The sequence below is a fragment of the Solanum lycopersicum genome, chromosome 1 (genome assembly GCF_036512215.1).
Source record: "Solanum lycopersicum chromosome 1, SLM_r2.1".
NCBI lineage: Eukaryota > Viridiplantae > Streptophyta > Magnoliopsida > Solanales > Solanaceae > Solanum > Solanum lycopersicum.
The window spans coordinates 81,328,721-81,349,599 of record NC_090800.1 but is presented as its reverse complement, the minus strand read 5'-3'; the positions used below and the strand labels follow the sequence as shown (position 1 = coordinate 81,349,599).

At 31.4% G+C, this 20,879-nt stretch overlaps 2 protein-coding genes across 3 annotated transcripts; one reads left to right on the top strand and one right to left on the bottom strand.

The window, feature by feature from the left end:
* Positions 1 to 596: 596 nt before the first annotated feature.
* LOC101268802 (polygalacturonate 4-alpha-galacturonosyltransferase) lies at positions 597 to 8,190 on the bottom strand. The gene is made up of 11 exons (XM_004229822.5): positions 7,932 to 8,190; positions 7,625 to 7,778; positions 3,856 to 3,890; positions 3,712 to 3,771; positions 3,469 to 3,606; positions 3,293 to 3,371; positions 3,168 to 3,214; positions 2,708 to 3,042; positions 2,251 to 2,608; positions 1,360 to 1,947; positions 597 to 1,259 (listed from the first exon to the last, which is right to left on the bottom strand). Exons 2-11 carry the CDS (start codon positions 7,773 to 7,775, stop codon positions 984 to 986), a joined length of 2,067 nt encoding a protein of 688 aa, XP_004229870.1. The 5' UTR covers positions 7,776 to 7,778; positions 7,932 to 8,190; the 3' UTR covers positions 597 to 983.
* Positions 8,191 to 14,953: 6,763 nt separating this feature from the next.
* AGL6 (AGAMOUS-like MADS-box protein AGL6) lies at positions 14,954 to 20,206 on the top strand. Of its 2 annotated transcripts, none has more exons than NM_001361530.1 (8): positions 14,954 to 15,312; positions 18,510 to 18,585; positions 18,666 to 18,727; positions 18,870 to 18,969; positions 19,202 to 19,243; positions 19,540 to 19,602; positions 19,692 to 19,837; positions 19,984 to 20,205. In NM_001361530.1, exons 1-8 carry the CDS (start codon positions 15,131 to 15,133, stop codon positions 20,069 to 20,071), a joined length of 759 nt encoding a protein of 252 aa, NP_001348459.1. In that variant the 5' UTR covers positions 14,954 to 15,130; the 3' UTR covers positions 20,072 to 20,205. The 2 variants fall into 2 exon arrangements, with proteins under 2 accessions (NP_001348459.1, XP_010326096.1); XM_010327794.3 differs by lacking the exon at positions 14,954 to 15,312 and adding an exon at positions 16,207 to 16,406 and having other exon boundaries at positions 19,984 to 20,206.
* The last annotated feature ends 673 nt before the right edge of the window (positions 20,207 to 20,879 follow it).

The following is a 20,879-nucleotide window of genomic DNA, read 5'->3' as shown; positions in this document are numbered from 1 at the left end:
ATTATTGTAGATTTGATTATTCTCCCCCCATAAAGTTCACATCATTGTAAAGTTATTGTCCAATCTGTTCTATGAACAAGGTATTGAGCATGTTATATCTAGCCATATAATGCTAACACGTTTTGTCAACACAATCATAATGATGTTGTATTATAATGCTTTTTATGATTGAAAAATCTTCCGTGGGCATACAATATGTCAAATATTAGTCAATCAATCAGGTTCACTCAGTCATACATGCACATACTTATATCGAGTTAAAATTTATATACATCGACAATGTAAATTTATTTTTATACTAACAAATTATTGAACTCATTTGGAGAACCTTAAAAGTTTAGAGTAACTTGAGGTGAAGGATGGAGCAGTAAATTTATATGAGTGGCTTGTACTAAATTCACAGAAAGAGAGCAACAGCCCATGTTACCTCACATATGCAACTTTTATGAACCATAGAAGATGTGACATATGCAAATACGTAGCATACTTTATATTACATAGACACATATAATATATGGTCACCTTCTCATATTCTATTTGCACTTTGGATTCGAGAAAATTTGTGTTTTGTACGTTAACCACACAAGATATAGTCGTTATTTGTATAAAATTTGGATTTAATTCTAGAATATAAGTCAGTTGATGTTCAAAGAATACGCTAAGAGTAAATAAAATTACAAACTCTTTGTTTACTTACCTAACTGAGCATTAGCTCCAAAACACAGAGTGGGAATGATTACAAGAGATGGGGGATGAGGGATCAGACAGCAGAAATTGTAAAATGAACCTATATATTTGACTCACAGGGAGGGGAAGAATAAAGAATTAAGTGACATTTGCGCCAAGGGGACAGGACAAATGTGCTATAGAAGAGCTCTTACTCATCGGTCACAGTCAAATTATAGATATGTGACCAGTTTGTTACAGAGAAGGTGAGGCGAGAGTAGATCAACTCGTGTGTACTGCTTGCCTACGTTGAACCTTCATTCACTTAGTTTACAGCTGCGCATGTAAGGATGGTCAAATTTTATATATTTGGTCCAGTATGGCCTGTACTTTGTCATTGCCAACTCCAACCACGGTTTCATGTTACCGTTGTAATGGACCACAGCTGCATTCTCAATATCTGATCGATCAATGCTTGGATTGTATCCCAAACCAAGCACATGCCACGACTTGTCTAGTGGATGTGTGAGCCCGTAAAATGTGATAAGCCCTGGAGGTAGAGTGCCCAGTTTCCAGAGGACCCTGTCTTCATTCTAATGCAAAGGTAGAAGAGAACCAAAATCCAACTTAGGAAGAACTCAAATATCAAGTACAGCTATATAAGACGAATGGAAAGGTAACAAGAATTCTTACCATGTTTTGCCACTTGTGGTAAATGCCCGTTATATCTTTCTTCTTCCACTCCTTGAGATCAAACATGTTCATGCCATATGCCCACCCACAGGCATTTGGATCAAAGTTTCTAGCAATATGAGGATTTGAGAAGTTTAGGTACTTGTCGAAACGATGAAAACTCTGACCACAGGTTTCAACTGCACCATTCACTTTCCCATGAAGGTCAACTGACCACAATCCTGTTAAGTCTTTCTGAACAACAATGTCATCATCAAGAAAAAGGATTTTATTCAATTTTGGATAAACCTGAGGGAGATAAAACCTTAGGTGATTGAGCATTGAAAGATATTTGGGGTTCCGGTACTTCAAGTTAGAAGAACCAGCAGATAGGGTGTTGGGATGAGCAGCCTTGAAATAGTATTCTTTCATAGCAGCAGATTCTAGCTGCCGCAGGACAGGACAATATGAAGAATTAAGCCACTTGAATTCATCTACATTCTCAACATGGATTGTAGCTTTTCCAGGAGGGTTCAACAAAAACCACATGTTCATAGCTCCAAAGTTCAATTTATCACTGACTAGATGAAAGACATGTTTCTCTGGTTCCTGCAAAATATCAACTCACATCTTCAAATACCCGCTACAAACATAGTGCTAATTTCATTAAAGCCAAAAGTATAGGTGATGAACTACAGAAACATGCAAGGCAGCGAAATATGTTCAAGGGTACCCCAACTATAGCATGTTTTTGACAATTGGTGATAGTTATCATGAATTGGAAGGAAGTGGTAATGCACCAACAAGTAACAAGCCAGAAAGCAACTTACAGTTTCTCTCAGACACAACACAATCTTTAAAGCTTAAAGGCAAATGTGGATGATGGTCTCCGAAATATCAAACAGAACTCACCTTAGCATTCACGATAGTTGAGTTGACAACGACTGAAGCAGCCAAAACATTATCAGAAAATAGGGCATAATGGAAGAGATCAGGATTTTCCAGATTCTCGCTTCTTGGGAACTTTCTTTTTTCAGGAGGAAGGAGATAATAATCAATAGTCAAACGCATGGACAAGCAGTGAATCCCATTCGGTATAGTCTTTGCAGCTAATTGGCTCAAAAAAGTGCTCTGCCTCTTCAACCCTCTGACTTGCTCATCCGCAGATTGCAGCATTGCTCTCAGTTTCGTTGTCACGAGCTTGCAATCATAGAGCTGCTCTCTAGCTTTAGATAGCACTTGGCCCATAGCTTTCATTTTCTCATGTGCACTATTGAACAAGTGAACATGAATGTGTTACTCTCCACTATATGATGCAGAGAAAAAAAAGAAAGTTGATCAAGCATGCAAAATAGTCAATAAAAAGCACCTGCGTGTTAGATCAGCATCCGAGCCTGCATCACCTAATGCACGCTGACTTTCTTTAAGCCGAGCCTGTAAGTCATGGGCCAAATCCAGTTTTTTTTTCATTGTTGCAATGCTTATGTACACCCTTGCCATAATCATTTGATCTCGCATCAAGCGCACTGTTGAATCAGTGTTATCATTATCAGCTTCTTTCCTCCATACACTGTACTTTCCCAGCACAGAAGAGTCAACTGACTTGGACCGTTCGATGGCAGCATTTTCAAGCTTCACAGTCACATCATCATCCCGTTTCACTAAATCAGCAGCACGCTTTTCACGTCTTCTCTCTCGCAATTGCTGCAGCGCAGATTGAAAAATAGTTAAAACTCAGTTATTCATAGACACAAGGCAAGCCTCCAAATGTTAATATCAGAAGTAAATAAAGTCAACGTGAGTCTAAATCGGCCGATAATCATACATACCCTTCTGGCAAACTTAGCAGTTGAATCCACAAACTGGGAATGATCCCCTGAAAAATAAGTCTTTGATTATTAATATGTGCATGAGGCACTAAATTTATCATCAAAATCTGTAACAAGCTATTTACCATCAACAGGACCATCACGTTTGCCTCTGGTGATTTCTGGTTTGGAATCTGCTGCAGCTACCTGACTCGGCTTATTTACCTGCGATACATCAAAAGAGATAACAAAATTAGTATCTTGCTAGTTACGTGATTTTTCAGGAGACAGTTTTAGTAACAAAAATACAAAAAATCCAGACCTGTGCATCAGCTGCACTTTTCTTGGCTACAATTTCTTGCCCAACAAATTTCCATGAGGCAGACAAATTGTTCTTTCTAAGAGAATCAAGACTGAGAGGTCCTAAATCATCAGTACTGGCTTTGATGATGTCAATCACCTGAAAAGTATGCATGTTTAATTAAGAGTAAGAAATTTATCCTCATTGCAGACCGAAAGGAGAATGCTATACTTAATAACAAAATTTAAAAAATTGAAAACTTGCCTCTTTTGTCAACAAAGGTTTGATTTGTTGAAGAGCAAGCCGCTGTCTCCAATCAATATCCTGCAGCAGAATGAAAATTTTCCTTATCAACTACATTCAACATATACTGGAATTCTAATCGATGCAATATATAGCAAAGCCTACCTGTTTACTTGAAGTAGTTGAAAAATCATTATGATCTGCCGAAGAACAGCAAGTTGAGTTAATACAACTTATAGAATAATATGTGAGGCAACTGTAGTAGTTGTAACAATTACATCATGAGTATTTCATCGCACAAGTACAATAATAAACACCCATTTATAAGTGAAAAGGGCCACTCATGCAGTTGTTAACTTAGCTTTCTCACTCATAAGATGCCAATAGACGACAATCAAACTAGTGTTGATTACCCCAAGCCCTCCACCAACAAGAATAACCCTCTGCACTTCCAGCATAATATTGGAAGTGACCTACTTTCTCTTTAAGGAGTCCAATGAAGTAGTTTTTTAAATCTTTACTATGAGAAATCATTAGTAATTAGCAATATCTGAGATTCAGTATCTCAATCTCATAATGTTACTTTAAAGTTTAAAATATACTCCCTCGTTTCATTTTACTTGGCATGTGTAACAAAAATAGATGTTTCATTTTACTAGTCCATTTTAGCAAATCAAGAGAATTTTATTGTTTTTTTTCCATACTACCCTAGTATTAAATAACTACATAAAGTAGTAGACGTCAAATTTAGAGTCCCAAAGTATCATTAAAAGGGATATTTTAGTAAAACACCTCCAATCAAGTTTTCTTAAGGGGTGTGTCAGGTCAATATGGGCCAAGTAAAATGAAACAGAGGGAGTAATAAATATTCAGACATGATTTTAGAGAATGTTAAGAGTCAACCATCTAACTGACTTAGCAGATCTTGTGAAATGGATAGACAAGAAAGTTGACCAGTTAAACTACAATAGGATAGACCTGTAGAGCTTAAAGGCCAACAATTCCAAATTTTTATCATTTTCGAACTTCTATTCCAGTATTATATGGCATAGAGCTAAGGATAAGAACACCTGACCTCACAACACCTTAAAATGCCAGTGAATGGAGAAAACATAAAATGACTATGATGAGAAGCAGAAGAAAGAACAAAGCGGGTTTTCCCTAGGACTTCGCAATGTTCTTCATCAACAAGGAAGTTTGTGATGGAGCAAGATGGCTGCACATCTTGATAAGGGAGGATATACAAGGAAAGCAAGACTCTGAGGTTAGTTCTTCCAATTCTAAAAATGTGGTATCAGTCTCACCTTAATGGATCATCGGTCCTAGCAGAGCAGAATAACTAAGAACCTTTTTGTTTTCTTGACCAAATCTACCTAGTCAAGCATCCTGTATGAACGTAGGATGCTCTTGCAAACCTCTACTAGCATATTAATATTCAAAAGTAGAACACATAGAGGAGAGAAATATAGAAGTTAGAACAGCACTTCCTTAAAGAAATGATATAACCTAATAGAGGCACATCTTTTCCATTCATTTTACTCTGTTCTGTTGTTGTGTTGCTATGGGTTAACTTCTAAGTTCTAATTCATTGCAAGAGGATAAAAAGGTTTTGATTTAAAACACATATGATACCTCAAGCAATCAACGAAAATTATTGAGGAGTATGAGGCTATGAGCCCACCCAGCTCATTATCACTTATGGGACATGCTACTCTTTCTATCACAAACTGTTTGTCCTTTTCATCTTGGGTTGTCGCTAAGGTGAATCCAATTCTCTAAAAGGAAGTGTTTATCCAACAATCTCCAGCAATTCTTTGAAAATAAACCAGCACAAGCGTAGCAAACAAATATCATCTCCATTCCAAGTAGGACAGTTAAATTGGACGGAGTGTTAAAACTTCGGAAGCAAGTACCACCCAGCCTGACTGAAGATGATGACGATGACAATGATGAGGAGGTAAGGACGACAATGAGTAGAACGAGATTGATGACAACAAAAGAAGAAGGGAGGAGAATGGAGATGATGATGATGACAAAATGAAGGTTCTAAAGCTCATTCCAGAAACTGACAACTACACAGAAAGCAGGCCCTAGAACCATCTAGGAAAGAGCAGTGGTTGGTCTACGAGACAATCATGAGAGACAAAAGAGCGAAAGTATGTGTATGAGAGAGAGAGAGAATACAAACTGAAAATTAGAGAAGTGATGCTACCAGTTTACACCTACTTAACAAGAGATCCAATTAGAGTGAAAACACCGCCCAGAAATACCCAGAAACCAAGCTAAAACTAAGAATAGGGAAAAGAAAAAAAAAAGAGAAGATCACCACTACATCTATCATAAACCATCAACACCTTTTGGGAACTTCAGCCAGCAATTTAATACTACTCCCTCCATTGTCAAGTACCAATGTACATGACATTGTCCATGTTGATACATACCAACACATTTAACAATATTCCACTAGCAGTAGCACTCTAAACAACTTTCACACCTTCCAAAAACATTTAAATTCAAACGATTCAAATTTTAAGCTTCGATATGATTTCCTCTATCAAATAACCTTTTGAACTATAAAACTTCAATACTTACTTCCACTTACTAAAATAATATATAAGTCAAATTAACATCTTAGTCTTTGTGTCCAATTAAGAACCCTCATATAATGGGATGGAAGGAGAGTACTAAAAAGCTTATGAAAGCTAACAAATCACAAGAGTTTTAGTCCCTCAGACTAATACCAATACACTAAAATGTCAACTCCTATGAAAATAAAAATCAAATTGATAACAGCATGCAGTGTGCAGTTTCTGCAGGTGGATCTAAAACAAAATTGGAAACCTGAAATCAGAATCCAAATTTGTGTTCACAAGACATTATCATAATTCTCGGCCAAATGCAGAGCAAGTGAAAAGACTTCAACTAAAATAAACAAATGCACTGTTCCTTTTCTTAACCTCAACAGGACACATTGGTATTCATACAACAAATGCATGTCAATAGAAAAATCCTATATCCATTAACACAGACAGAATAAAAGCCAAAGCCCACCACCCCTCAACAGAAGAGAGTTGGTACTAGTACTCCCCAACTGCATCTAAGAAGTCGAAGTCGATAGATCACAGGAGTATCAGAATTAGGCAAATCAAATTCCACTACTGAATCTATCAACCGTAAATCAAAAATGGGCTTAACTAACCAAAAATTTATCACACTTGAACACTTCAAGAATTGAAAAACCTTCAGATTTCCCAAATCAACATGCTTCATAATTGGCCAATATCCAGGAATGGTTGGTAAAAATAGAGCACCAAGGCACTTTAGCACAATATCTTATTCTTTCTTTTGCCGGATACCACAAGTATACTTTTTGACTGGAAGTGCACAAATCAAAGAGTGAGTTTGTCACTATGAAATAAACAACCTTGTGTCCCGTTTACGTTATATAGTCTCCAACTGGAAGCAACAAAACTTAGTTAATCCCACCGACATCAAAATAGATGAACCCAATGAAAAGGGTTCAGCAAACTTTTTAGCCTAAAACAAAATGTAGCTTAATGCATTTAACAAAGAACACATTCTAAAAGAGAAAGGAATTGTATTATAAAGCAAGCACTGAGGAAGTATTGTGGTATTTACAAATGAACAAACTTTCCAATCTTAGAGGCTAAAGTATTGATTCTGCTTCATTTACTAGTTCCTACTTCCACCAAAAAGAAAACAAAAGTATGCAATTAAATTTAGGACTGAGACATGGTTGAAAACATAAAAGAAACTAATCAAGGAGTTGTTTGTTGTAATACATCACTTTCAATTTGTATCAACTAAGTTGAAACACAAACAATTTTCACTAGCTAGATAACCACGAAAACGGAAGACAATCAAACCCCAGAAATACAAAATACTATGTCTTAATGAGAGTATATAAACTAACCAACTGAAGTAGAGGTGTAGAGGCCACGTCCAACAAAGAAAATCAAAGGAGCAAGGAATGAACAGAAGATAAGAATCACAATTGGGAAGCTAGATCCAGCACTTCTGTTCCTTTGGGTGCCTAAACCTGATGAACCCCTCTTCAATGCCATGTCCTGTTCCAAAAAAACAAGAATCAATAAACCAACACAAGTAGAAATCAACATAAATTGCACCCATAAAAGAACCCCCAAAGGAAAGAAGAATGACCCATCAAAGATTGCACCCATAAAAGAAGAAGTAGAAGTAGAAAGAGGAAGAGAGATTACATAGGGGCTTTCAAGAATTGAAAAAGATTGGATTTTTAGGTCAATGAATGATTCTTGAAATCACAATGTGATTAAAGAATCATGGTTTCTGATGAATGAAAGGGAAAAATGGGTATCTGAAAGAGAGAATATATGAAGAAGAAGAAAGAGATCTGAGAAAATTGGAGTTTGAGAAGAAAAAATATGAAAGAATTCTTTTTGGCTTTTTTTCTCTCTTTCAATTTCTCGTGATTTCTCCGTTTAAAAAAAAGAATGTTCTTAATTTCATTTTAGTTTATTTCAAAAAGTAATTTTTTTTTTAGTAACATTTTAATTTTAACTTTTTTCATAGCATATTTAAGATCACAAAATTAACATTTTAATGCATTTAATATAACTTTAATTTAGAATTATAAGATTATTTTTTCTTTTTAAAATGGAAGAAGTATTATTTTCTGTTTGCTAGTCTTTTAAAGTAGAGGCTACGGCGTCGTTTTTACGCCGACACGGACCACGCTTTGCAACTTGTAATTATTTATCGTTACGATTAGGAAAGTCATGGACTTGTGATGTAACCTAGTTATGTTTAAATTAGTATTTTAATTGATTTAATAACATTAATTTAATATATTGCACGAGTTTTACAAATAAGTTGTTTATTTGGCTAATTTTGAATATGTATATAATAAATGTTTTTATACGCATAAAAAATATATTGAATTTGTGTTTCTGAATACAATACAAATTAGTCTTTTTTTCCTTTTTTTTTCTTTCTTTTTATACGTCTTCTTCTTCATCATTGTTGCTTTCTATTTTTCTTTAAAATTTGATGTACCACAAACATGAGATGTGTTAAGCAAATTCTATATTAGAAAAATGTTTAGAGGTGATTTTGAGTTGGTCAGGATTAAAATAGTCAATATACACCAAGTATGAGTGTATACTAATGAAGTTATATTCAATTTTTTAAATGTATCATAATGTATAACTAATGTATACTTTCTGTGATTTTTGATATTTTTTTTGTATAAATAAAAACATAACCATATTTGTTATAAACTAATTACGTTGTTTGTATTTCTTTAAAAGTGGCTACTATAAATTTTGTTTTCAATTAATCCGACTTAGACTAAACAAATGGTTGTCGTAATAATTGGGCCCAATTGTAAAATCAGTTGTATGCACGTCCACCAGACTAGTCATGAAAACTTTTAGCCCATTATACTAAACTTTTTGTGATATTCTAACAACAATTAACGAATCACGCAATATCTTGATAATCAATATCCATATACAAAAAATACAAAAATCGAGATTTTTTTTTTAATTCTCATAATCTAGGATTATTATAACGGGCGCTCATTACTTTGGATTCGATAATAATAATGTTACTCCCTTCATTCACTTTTACTTGTTCAGTATTTCAAAATATATTACTTCTTATTCTTTATTTATCATTTTTAATAGGGAAAATATCCAAGTACCCCTCAACCTATGCCCGAAATCTCAGAGACACACTTATACTATACTAAGGTCCTATTACCCCTGAACTTATTTTATATGTAATTTTCTACCCCTTTTTAGCCTACGTGGCACTAGTTCAAAAAAAAAAGTCAGTCATCGTTGGGCCCACAAGATAAGTGTGTCTTTGAAATTTCGGGCATAGGTTGAGGGGGTACTTGGGCATTATCCCTTTTTAAAAAATATCATGGTAAAATAGTATACTTAAGGGTATGACCTAATGATTAAGATCTTTGATGTCTCAGAGTGTGATTCTTTGAATTTGCTACAAGATATATATTACGTGAAATTAGTATAAAAATCAAAATGAATAAATAAAAAAGAAGGAAAAGAGTAATATTCAAAGTGAATTTCATTAAATTCACCTGTATTTGATGAGTGGTGTGAATTATTCAATTTGGTCCCATTAGTCATGAGTAGATGAAGAAGATTCAAAGAAAGTGGATGCCTTGATAGCTCAGCTTGTTTAGAAATGGAAATAGTACATTGAAATGCTAGCCACTCCAATCCATTAAAACCTTCTAAAAATAGAAAAATCTAACCACCACCCCAGCCTACCAAATCGCTTTCACTATCTACTTATTCCTTTTATATATATATATATATATATATATAATTAATTAATTTAAATTTGTGCGATGCATAAATCTCACTTAAAATTGACTACTTTTTATTAAAATGAAACGATTTTTAAAAAGAACGTGCGATATATTTTGCTTGAAATTGATTGATTTTAATTATATATTAAAGTTCATTCATACAATGAGAAACTGATTTATATGACACAATTCAAACAATGTTTCTATTGAGAGCGCCTATTACAAAAGAAGTATGTTTCAAACTTTAAAAACACATATATATGTTATGGAAAAGATTATGACTAACTAAAACTGTGCATAACTCACACATCATGCGGAATTATAGCCTAAATTAATTAAGTACGATGACGACGATGAAGACGTTTTGTTTGTAATAATATTACGTACAACAAGTTAGTAAAGGGGACAAATTTCATTTAGAAAATGTTGTAATCATGTGATTTACGAATAAATATAGACTACTCTAATAATATAAATAGAGAAATAAGAGAGTACGTACGTACTAGTGTTAGAAAATAGTGAAGGTGTGAAGTCATATCAATGAAAGGGATAGACTGCACTGTCTACTACAAATAATGTGTGATGTGCTCTAAGACAATGCAAGGACATCTTTATAGTATTAAATACAAATAACTGTATTGCGTTTTTAACTTCTTAATAAATAATTAGTGAAATAATAAAAATGCGAAAAAAATAAGTTAGGGGGCATAGGATTTAGGATCCCCGCATAGTTTAGATGTATGATGTGTTTCAAGATACGCCTTACTCCCATTATATATATAGAGAGAGGCCCTTTCGTTAAAAGTTTTATGTATGTCAAGTGTTTAATTTCAAACGTGACATTATATAATAATACTAAAATGTAGTTTGCATTCACTATATATATTTTTATTTAAGTACTCTAAGCTAAGAATAATAGAGCAAAAAGATAGCAAAAGAGCCATATAGTTAATTAGGATTATGATCTATGGCTTAATTAGATGCTTAATATAGTCACATTTGATTCAATGTTTGTCAAGAGCTAATTAATATTCCACTTGGTTACAAGCTCAATGTTTGTTGTAGTACTGATAAATTGGAGATTACGATAGAACTTATCATAATCTTAAGGGAAACCTTAATTTGTTATAATTATAAATGACAGAATTTTTTACTAATACTTATATTGAAATGGAATAATGTAACCATCCCCTACGTATTAATATGAATTCACTAAACTAAAATATTTTTGTTCACCTTTGCCGTCTTTTTTTGTTACGATTAGATGTTCGACACCTATTTTGATGTTTTCACTAATTTAGATTTACATTAAAGTTTTTTTTAAGTAACTGATATTTTCAAAATTCGAATATAAAAACTTTTGATTAATTATACAATAGTCCATTAAATTAAAGTTTCCAAAACAGGAAGAATCGTCTTAAAATTGGGTGGTGCTGGAAACAACCAAAACAAGAAATATTTACAGTGTGATCACATGACTTTATTTACATACACTGCTACTGCCACCCCACTATATATAGCTCACATTGAAATAAAAAAGAAAAAAATATTATTCCAATATAATGTATATCTTAGTCTTCCCTCTATTATGTTTGTCCCAAGATTCATGCCAAACCTATGCATTTTGTCTTCCTATATATGTTGTCTTTGATATTGCAATTGATTAAGTAGTGGAAGCGTCCGCTTTGACATGATTTTAAGTTGAAATTTTATTTGAATGTATAATTTTAATTTTCTTATTAATAGGAATCTCCTGAATTGCTGCATTATTTAAAAAATCATAAATTTTTATATTTTATTTATATTACAAACTTTTGAATATACGTAATTATATAAAGATTCGCTAGTTCAAAATTCAAAAACAAAAAAAAATGACCAAAGCCTAGCTATTAGGAAGGGAAAAGACTTGCCCTTTTGTCTGTTCGTGGGACGAAACAACAACTCAGTAGTACACTTGAAATATAGACTTGCCCTAAGCCTAATAATAATAATAATATGTTACCTACTTTTTCTTTCTTTTATTTTAATGGCCCAACTCATAAATTGATCCTTAAATTTATTGGGTTTTTTCCTTCAGGTAACTCAAGTATGCTATTTTCCTATTGAATCATGAACCACCAATAATTTATTCCTTTTAAGCATTGTTGGCTGATTTTGATCAGCTTTTCTTTTGTAAATATCTTCAATTGTGTTCATATTGTAATGATTTTGATTGAAGGAATGGAGATAAATTGTGTATTAATTTCATTTGTTTTCTGATGTGTTCAAATGACTTGAAGTAAAACACAATTATTCTCAAATAGTTACATCATATTAATTGGACTAATGAGTTCTGGAATAACATAAGTAACCTCTATCAATATACCTCACAAAACCTGGTTCCACGTCAACCAACGGTGCTTAAAATAAACAAATTATGAGTGGTTCAATGATTCAATAGAAAAATTGAGGTACCTGAGAGGAAAAACCCAATAAATTTAAAAAATTTATTTATATATTTAACGATTTTAGTTGTAATAAACTTAGCTTGAAATATAGATCATAAAAATTAATTTACGTTACTTAAAAAGATTGATTCTGATTTCATATGAAAGAATATGAGGATCAACAAAAAAGTTTTAAGGCAATAGGTGGAGGGATCTAGAACATTAAAACTTTCGTAAAATTAAACTCTTTTTGATTAAAAAAAAAAGAAAATCTATCGACTCTTTTAGGAGCTATTGGGACATGCATGTCATATGAAACTACCATATGAAATCAAATTAATATGAAAAAGAAGTTATGTTTGACCTTGCAATTTGATAATATAAGTTAATTATTTATTTTCCTAAATATGAAAAAATCAAAGTTGTGAAAACTACACAAAAAAAATTCAATCTTGCATAATTTTATCAAATGATTAAAATTCATAAATAAGATATTGAAATATTCTAAGACACTGCTTTGATAAACCACATAGTTTCATCTTCTTTTATAAATAAATGTTTGTAATCATTACAAACTTTCAAATACACATAATTTTATAAAAATTCATAAGTCAATAATAGTAGATTATAGTAACATATTCTTTAATATAATCCTTTCATTTGGTATGAAAAATCTCTTCACGCTAAATATGAGCCTTTTTTTCCTTTTACAAAAAACATAAATCCACAAATTAAGTTTTACATTTAAAAAAATTGAAATCATAATTTTAAATCTCAATTATTATTTTATTTGAAAAGAGTTGGGATTTAAGATTATAATTTCAAATGATAATTCAAAATCAAATATTCAAACATTGATTTTAAATCGTATGTTCAAATGATACATGTTCTCACATTGGTAGGCTCTAATTAAGACATGTGATGGGTGGGTCATGGGAATAGTCAGCAACTATATGAAAATACCACATAGGACTTCAATTTCATCAATTTGTTTAGTTGTAGGAACTTAAAACAATGAGTAAAGTTTGTACATTGTTACTAATTGATGGTTGCTATTGATCCCCCACCTTCAACATATTCTCAACATCTCTTTAATTCCACACTTTTTTTTTTAAATTTGCTTTTTCATTTCTCTTTCTACAAATTAATTAATGTTTTTCACATTTTTTTGAGTGGAAGATTTATTTTCATGCTCATTGATATTAGTCTTTGAAAGACTTATGAAAAGTCTGAGAAGACATCGCAACAAATAAAGAACTTCACTGTGATAATATGAATATCTATAATCAATATTTAATGCTTCATTTATTGTTGTATCAACCTGATTTTCTAACGTCTTGGATTTGAACCGTGGAAATTAAATTTGAAGACTTGTAAAGTCACATTTTGGCCGCGCTTTATTTTGGGTTAATTTTTCTACTTTCTTCAATTGATTTATGTATAAGCTAAACAAGGTGAAATAGAAGAACCTTTGTCAAATGAAGTGCATCAAAGACGAGGAGGACAACTTGTTGATAGAAGAGGGATACATAAGATGGAGACTAAACTCTTAAACCTAGAAGGGTAACATTGTGTTAGAAGATTTAGCGAAACCACATTTGCTACCATTTACAACCAATGTGAAATATTTTAATTTGATAGTTTAAAAAATATTTATTATTATCTGTGTATAAAAAACTAAAGTCAATAATTTATAGACGATATGTTGTTTAAATTCACTTAAAAATGAATTAAGTGCAATATGGTAAATAGTTCTCTTAAAGGATATAACACTTGTCCATTTAACTATGATTTATGATTCCTTAATTGATTGCTAAATTCTTGGTAATTATTATCTAACCACCATAAGCCTAGGAATACCTAAATACATCCTACTACAAGACAAGTTTTTCCTTAACAACCCTTTGCTATCACTAGGCAATAAATAGAACAAGCTATAGGTTTCTTATCTTTTTAGATAATTAGTATCCTTTTGGCAATTAGCATGAAATCTTAACAAATATACCTTTTTATTAGCCCCTAAAAGAAATTATGGTTGCTAAATCAGCCCATATGCATTTTTTTTAAAAAAATATTGAATAAAATTCTTGACAAAAAATTAACAGTTGATGTGTGCCTTTGTCTCTCAACAATTAATAAGATGGTCCAAGACATTAGTTGGATGCTACTATCAAACTTTGTTATGTCTTCACACAGATGATCAGAAACTATCTGAAACTTGGACCTTTTGAATTCATTGAACCTAATTACTTGGACCACTTATTAACTTTTTTCATCATTACTTTGAAATTGAAAATTCAATATTTTTTTTTATGAAAATAAATTGCTATTGGTCTGTGACCAGGTTTCTTTTACCCTAAAAGAGAAGGTAACAAAGTTTCTTACAATTACAAGAAATGAGTTTTTTTAGGAAAAAATAGAGCAATTTTTTTTTCCTTAGAAGATTTTTTTTTATATAAAAGAATGAAGCAAAAGAAGAATTATTAGGTTACCATTTTGTTGCAAGAAGAGATATCCAAGATTGAACCTTTTTTTTTCTTATAAGGAAGAAGGGGAATTATGTAGTACACTTTTACACTTATTGCTAACCCCACCTCCCCTATTCATTACTGATCATAACATAAATAATCTTTTTGATAGAATTAGCTAGCTCTAGGAATAGAAGAAGAAAAAAATGGGGAGAGGGAGAGTGGAACTAAAGAGAATAGAGAACAAAATCAACCGTCAAGTGACATTTTCTAAGAGGAGGAATGGTTTGTTGAAGAAAGCTTATGAATTATCAGTGCTTTGTGAGGCTGAAGTTGCTCTCATCATCTTCTCTAGTCGTGGAAAGCTCTATGAGTTTGGTAGTGCAGGGTATATACACACATATATATATTATCTTTTTTTTTTTTATATATATACATGAAAAATGTGTCAAGTTTACTTTGTATGGGCTCTTAATTATTAGTAATAAATAATTTTTGATGATATGGGGTTCTTCTAAATCATAAAAAGATTACAACTTCAAGTTATTTTTTCATATGGGGTTCTTCTAAATCATAAAAAGATTACAACTTTAAGTTATTTTTTCATATGGGGTTCTTCTAAATCATAAAAAGATTACTAACTTTATGGTTTTTTTATTATATGGGGTTCTTCTAAAACATAAAAAGATTACAACTTTATGTTATTTTTTCATATGGGGTTCTTCTAAATCACAAAAAAGATTACAAAGTTTTTTTTTTTTTTTCGTATGGGGTTCTTCAAAAATCATAAAAAGATTATAACTATGTGTATATTTTCATACGGGGTTCATAGTAACTAAGTTTTCTTATACATGAAAAGTCTGTCAAGTTTACTTTGTGGGGGCTCTTAATAGCTAATTCTAGAAAATGGGGTTCTTCTAAATCATAAAAAGATTACAACTTCATGTTTGTTTTCATATGAGGTTCATCATATAAATATGTACTAAGCTTTTTAACACATGAAAAGTGTGTCTAGTTTATTACTTTGTGAGGATCTAATTAGCTAATTCTTGAAATGGGGTTCTTTAAATCATAAAAAGATTACAATTTTATGTTTTTTTTATGGGGATCATCATATATATAAAGAAAGATAATAACACAGAGAGAGTGAAAGACAGTGAGGTCAGTTGTTTTTTGTTTTTGTGGGAGTGGATTTTATGTTTTTAATTCAACTTTTTTTTTTAAAATAAATAAAATAAATTGTTGGATAAATAGACTTGCTAAATTGGTATGGGCTTTTGCAGCACTTTACACAAGCACCAACTTATCTTTATCTCTTGTCTGTTAAGTGGAGTTTTCAGATTTGTATCTCTCTTTGAGTTCTCTTTCTTCTTTCATTTTAATGTTTGATCAAAATGTCATGAATATGAGAAGGGGTTTTTGGTTCTACCAATTGGATATTGACACGTTTCAATGGTCAATCCACAAAATCAAAAGATCAGAGTAAGAACTGACCAGGTCTAGAAACTTCTTCTTCCAACTCTTTTGGACAAATGTGAAAGATCTAGGGTTTCTCTCCATTTTGTTCCTACTATTTCCTTTCATCTTTTTCTTTAATGCTTTTGCTGTTTTTTGGAACACTTGTTAGTCCAATGGTTATAAAACATCAAAAAGTTTCAAACTTTGTCTACTTTATACCTTTTCATCCATAGATCTTGAAGTCCTTTCAATGATTTCTACTTCATATACCAAACACATACATTTTGTTCTGTTATGACCAAATCCTTTGTGTAAAAGAGAGTATTGTACTAAACTGCACATCAAAAAATAGTGGCATATGCCTGTTAAAAAGGAATTTGTTCATATTTGAGATTTCTTGCATTTATCAGTTTTGCAGGTTAGTATATAATCTGATTGCTACTTTTTATGCATATGAAAAAAGGAGTTTTCTTTATCAGTTCCCATACCCCAAGAACTGATTAAGATCTCTTTTTTCTTTCCATTTTAGTGAAATTTATTACTGATGAGTGTTATGAGATTCTTGAGTTTTTCAATATGTATTACCAACTCATATTACCAACAAAAAAATGAGTTTTTCATATTCTTCAGTTTTCTTGATATCATTTTTTTGTTATTGTTTTATTGAAGAATGATAGTGTTAATGTAAAAATGCTTTTTTGTTATTGGTAACTTTTTTAAACTCATACACATCAATATCTTGGGGTAATAGCAGTGTTAAAAGAGGACTCCTTTTTTGCTCAATTTTTTTTGTTGTCTTTCCAAAAAAAAAAAAAATGGTGTCCAACTAATAATTTCTTGTGTTCATAATCACATTTGTTCTACCATGTAACACTTTTGTTTAGAATTAGGGTTTTGTATGGAGCAAATGTGTTGCAAAATGAAAAACTTGTTTTAATTTCTTGAATAGTACTCCATACGTTCATATTAGTTGTTCACTTTCATGTTTACATGTTAATCTATAGAGAGCCCTTAATTCCACTTTCCCCCAACTAATATGGGATGTCTGAAGTAGTACAAAAAGCTATTAAGCCCTTAATTCAATGTCTAAATAGTATTGTTTATATAATTATATTCTATCTAATTATCCTTAAAGAATTGTCAAAATGAATTTCTGTTTCCACTTATATTTGCTAAGTCTTTTTCCACTTTCCAAATATGGAAGGTTGGAACTTAGAAGAAGGAAAAAGACATCCACTTGTTGTACTAATGGCCAATTAAATAAAATGGAGCAAATGAATAGAAATGAGAAGACTTTTGCTATTTTAATCCTTGTGTAATGTACTCTTCCAGCTTTTGTCTTTTTAATTTCTAATGTATGCCTCCTTTTTGTCCATTATATAATCAATAGTTTGTTTGTTTGATCTTGTGTTTATTTTTCTTTTTTGATTTGGGGTAGAATGGATGGTCGAGCCTGATGAGTCTTTTTCATGGTTATATATGTGAATTTTATTTTTAAAGTGGTGGCCGTAGGATTTGAATTTGGAATTTTTCTCTGCTTTGATATCATATTAACGTGTATAATAATCAAAATATTTAAACTATTAAACATAATAGGCTGTAGCTTACATATAGTGCTAAATATGATAGTGGAAATTAAACTTGGTATGAGCTTGACTCCCATACACCTTATTTAGCAGTACTCGCTTCATTCCAATTTATTTGTTTTAACTTTCTTTATTCCATTTATAAAAGGAGTGTGTCTTGTATTTGTTTTTTTTTTTTTAAATTTACTTTTCAATATGACCTTATGATCGCAAAATAAATGACACTTTCACACATCCATAATTTATAATTTAAAATCACAAATTTTAAATTTTTTTTTTATATTCTTAAAATTCGTTTCAAGTCGAAATCACAAATTTTATGTTGATGCCTTTACATGTTTTATGTAATATTATATGTCTTTTGAGTGTTTTTTACCCTCAACAAGGCATTATTTAATAGCCTTGAAATCAGTAAGAGTATTGGTTACCATTAATTATGTTTTATCTCTCCTTAATCGTGTCACTTAATTAGTTGAAACAATAAGAATAAGATTTGGAAAGAAAAGTAATATTTTGAATATTATGTTTGTTTTGTTGGCAGTATCACTAAAACCCTTGAGAGGTACCAACGTTGTTGCCTTAATCCTCAAGACAATTGTGGTGAAAGAGAAACACAGGTTTGTAGCTTCATCTAGGATTTTACTAACTTTTACTTATCATGTTTTGCATAAATTTTTTATTTTTGTTGTAAATTTAGAGCTGGTACCAAGAGGTCTCTAAATTAAAGGCCAAGTTTGAAGCACTTCAACGAACTCAAAGGTTATTTATGTCATTTTTGCTTATTCATTTGACATAATTATATTATAATTTTGACACACATATATATATATATATCCTTGAAATTAAGTGTGTTTAAGTTTTTTGAGATGTTTTTTTTATTGGTATAATAATACATATGAAGGCACTTGCTTGGTGAAGATCTTGGAGCACTAAGTGTGAAGGAGTTGCAAAATCTTGAAAAACAACTTGAAGGTGCACTTGCACAAGCTAGACAAAGAAAGGTATATACTAAATTGCCATCTTTTTGCCATTGTTGTTAAATATGATATATGAAAAACTTTATTATATCGTGTTCACACAATTGATATTAGTTGCTTGAGCCATGAGGCTTCTCTTTGCCTCATGTATTCAAATCTAATTCTTTTAAGGTCCACTAAATTTGGATTTACCTTTTCTGTCTCGTAAGTCGAGCTGTATCATAAAATATTAAGAATTTGTTTCTACATTTTGTAGACACAAATAATGATGGAACAGATGGAGGAGCTTCGTAGAAAGGTAAGATGTATAAAATGCTGAATGACTAATTTCTTCCTTTCCAAACTAGCTATTCGGAATACCACCTAAATAATTATAGTCGTAGAGTAAATTAAGTTGGGTTGAAATAGTTTGAGGTTTATTCAATGATGTATATGATACATCTTGGTGGTTAATTATCAAGGGGGTATATTCACTTTGATACACGTGAATTCATAATTTCTTTTTAAAATTAAGTATATTATATAAATGTTTTTTTTAAAAAAAAAATTCTAAATTCATTTACGTTGGTAATTGATTTTTATTCATGTTATCAGGAGCGTCATCTTGGTGATGTGAACAAGCAGTTGAAGATTAAGGTTTCTCTTGAACTATCATCGGTACTACTCCATAATATTGCTCGAATTCTTTAAAAATATCAGAGCAAGCGAGTGCATATGTTTGAATGTTCTTTGTTGTATGTTGACAGTTTGAGGGTGAAGGACAAGGTGTTCCTTTTCCATGGAGTAATTGTAATGCATCTTTAGATGAAGCAGGAAGCAGCACCTTTCATGTCCACCATTCTCAATCAAATCACATGGACTGTGATTTACCTGATCCAGTTCTTCAAATAGGGTATGCACCTACATTACTTTCATCTATTAATTGATCGCGCTCACTCAACTTATGATAATTCACATTAAAAAAACGTCTTTTCTTTTGTTTTTTCGAAAGTCATTTTACTTGACCTAATTAGCTTTAACATTAATGTAAAACTGTAGGTATCATCAGTATATGGCTGCAGATGGAGCCTCAGGGTCAAGGAACATGGCTGTTGAGAGTAACATTATCCATGGTTGGGGTCTTTAATTTCTAATTCTAATTATGGATTATACTAGTACAAGTTTTTTGCTTTTAAGTTTTTCAGATTAAAAAACTCAAGTGACATATAATTATGATTTGAAATGCATGTTATATAGTAATGTATAATTTTAGCAAGTGTCATATACACTCCTGTTTTTAACTTTATAATTTTTTCCCCCTATTTTCTCACAAAATTAATTGGTAATGCATAGTTAATTTGAATTAACAAAGGTAATATTTCAAAGAATAATATGACAAATAATACCAGACGGAAAGAGTAACTAAGTGAGCAAAACAAAGGATCGAAGTAAAAGAAAGAACATATAATAATAAAATTGTTCTTACTAACGATGTAACTTGTACTGATGCTACTATTACTAGTACTGAAACTCCTACTATAGAAAATAGAGAGGCTAATATACCTACCACTAATGTTGTAATAATATTATTTTTTTAAAAAAATTGTATCTTTTCATTTGTATATTTAATGAAATAATTTATAAACATACCTAATATTCAGTATTGCCTTTGAGCCATAAGTTTTAAGTCTTTGTTATCTTTTTATAATTTGGGCCCGCTTAAACCACCTAAACGACCATGAGTAATATGTTCGAATTACTAATGTAGAAATTACAGTGCAAAAAAAATATTTCTCCTTGAATACTTAATTTGTTGCATCATAAGTTTGATATAATTGAGACGTCTTAATCTTACCGAATAAATAAAACCAGGTTTTGATAATTAAAGGAACCTTATTCAAAGTTGGATATAAAAGCCGAGAAAAGATACAAAGCTAAACAACTCCTCAGTGTTT

Excerpts from the sequence above, each read along its gene's own strand:
- LOC101268802 (XM_004229822.5), bottom strand. The coding sequence starts at position 7,775 with ATGGCATTGAAGAGGGGTTCATCAGGTTTAGGCACCCAAAGGAACAGA. Across the intron at positions 3,891-7,624 it reads CTACACCTCTACTTCAGTTG|ATCATAATGATTTTTCAACT; the intron begins GTTAGTTTATAT and ends GTTCTTCGGCAG. Across the intron at positions 3,372-3,468 it reads AAAGTGCAGCTGATGCACAG|GTAAATAAGCCGAGTCAGGT; the intron begins GTCTGGATTTTT and ends GATGTATCGCAG.
- AGL6 (NM_001361530.1), top strand. The coding sequence starts at position 15,131 with ATGGGGAGAGGGAGAGTGGAACTAAAGAGAATAGAGAACAAAATCAAC. Across the intron at positions 18,970-19,201 it reads CACAAGCTAGACAAAGAAAG|ACACAAATAATGATGGAACA; the intron begins GTATATACTAAA and ends TACATTTTGTAG. Across the intron at positions 19,603-19,691 it reads TTTCTCTTGAACTATCATCG|TTTGAGGGTGAAGGACAAGG; the intron begins GTACTACTCCAT and ends GTATGTTGACAG.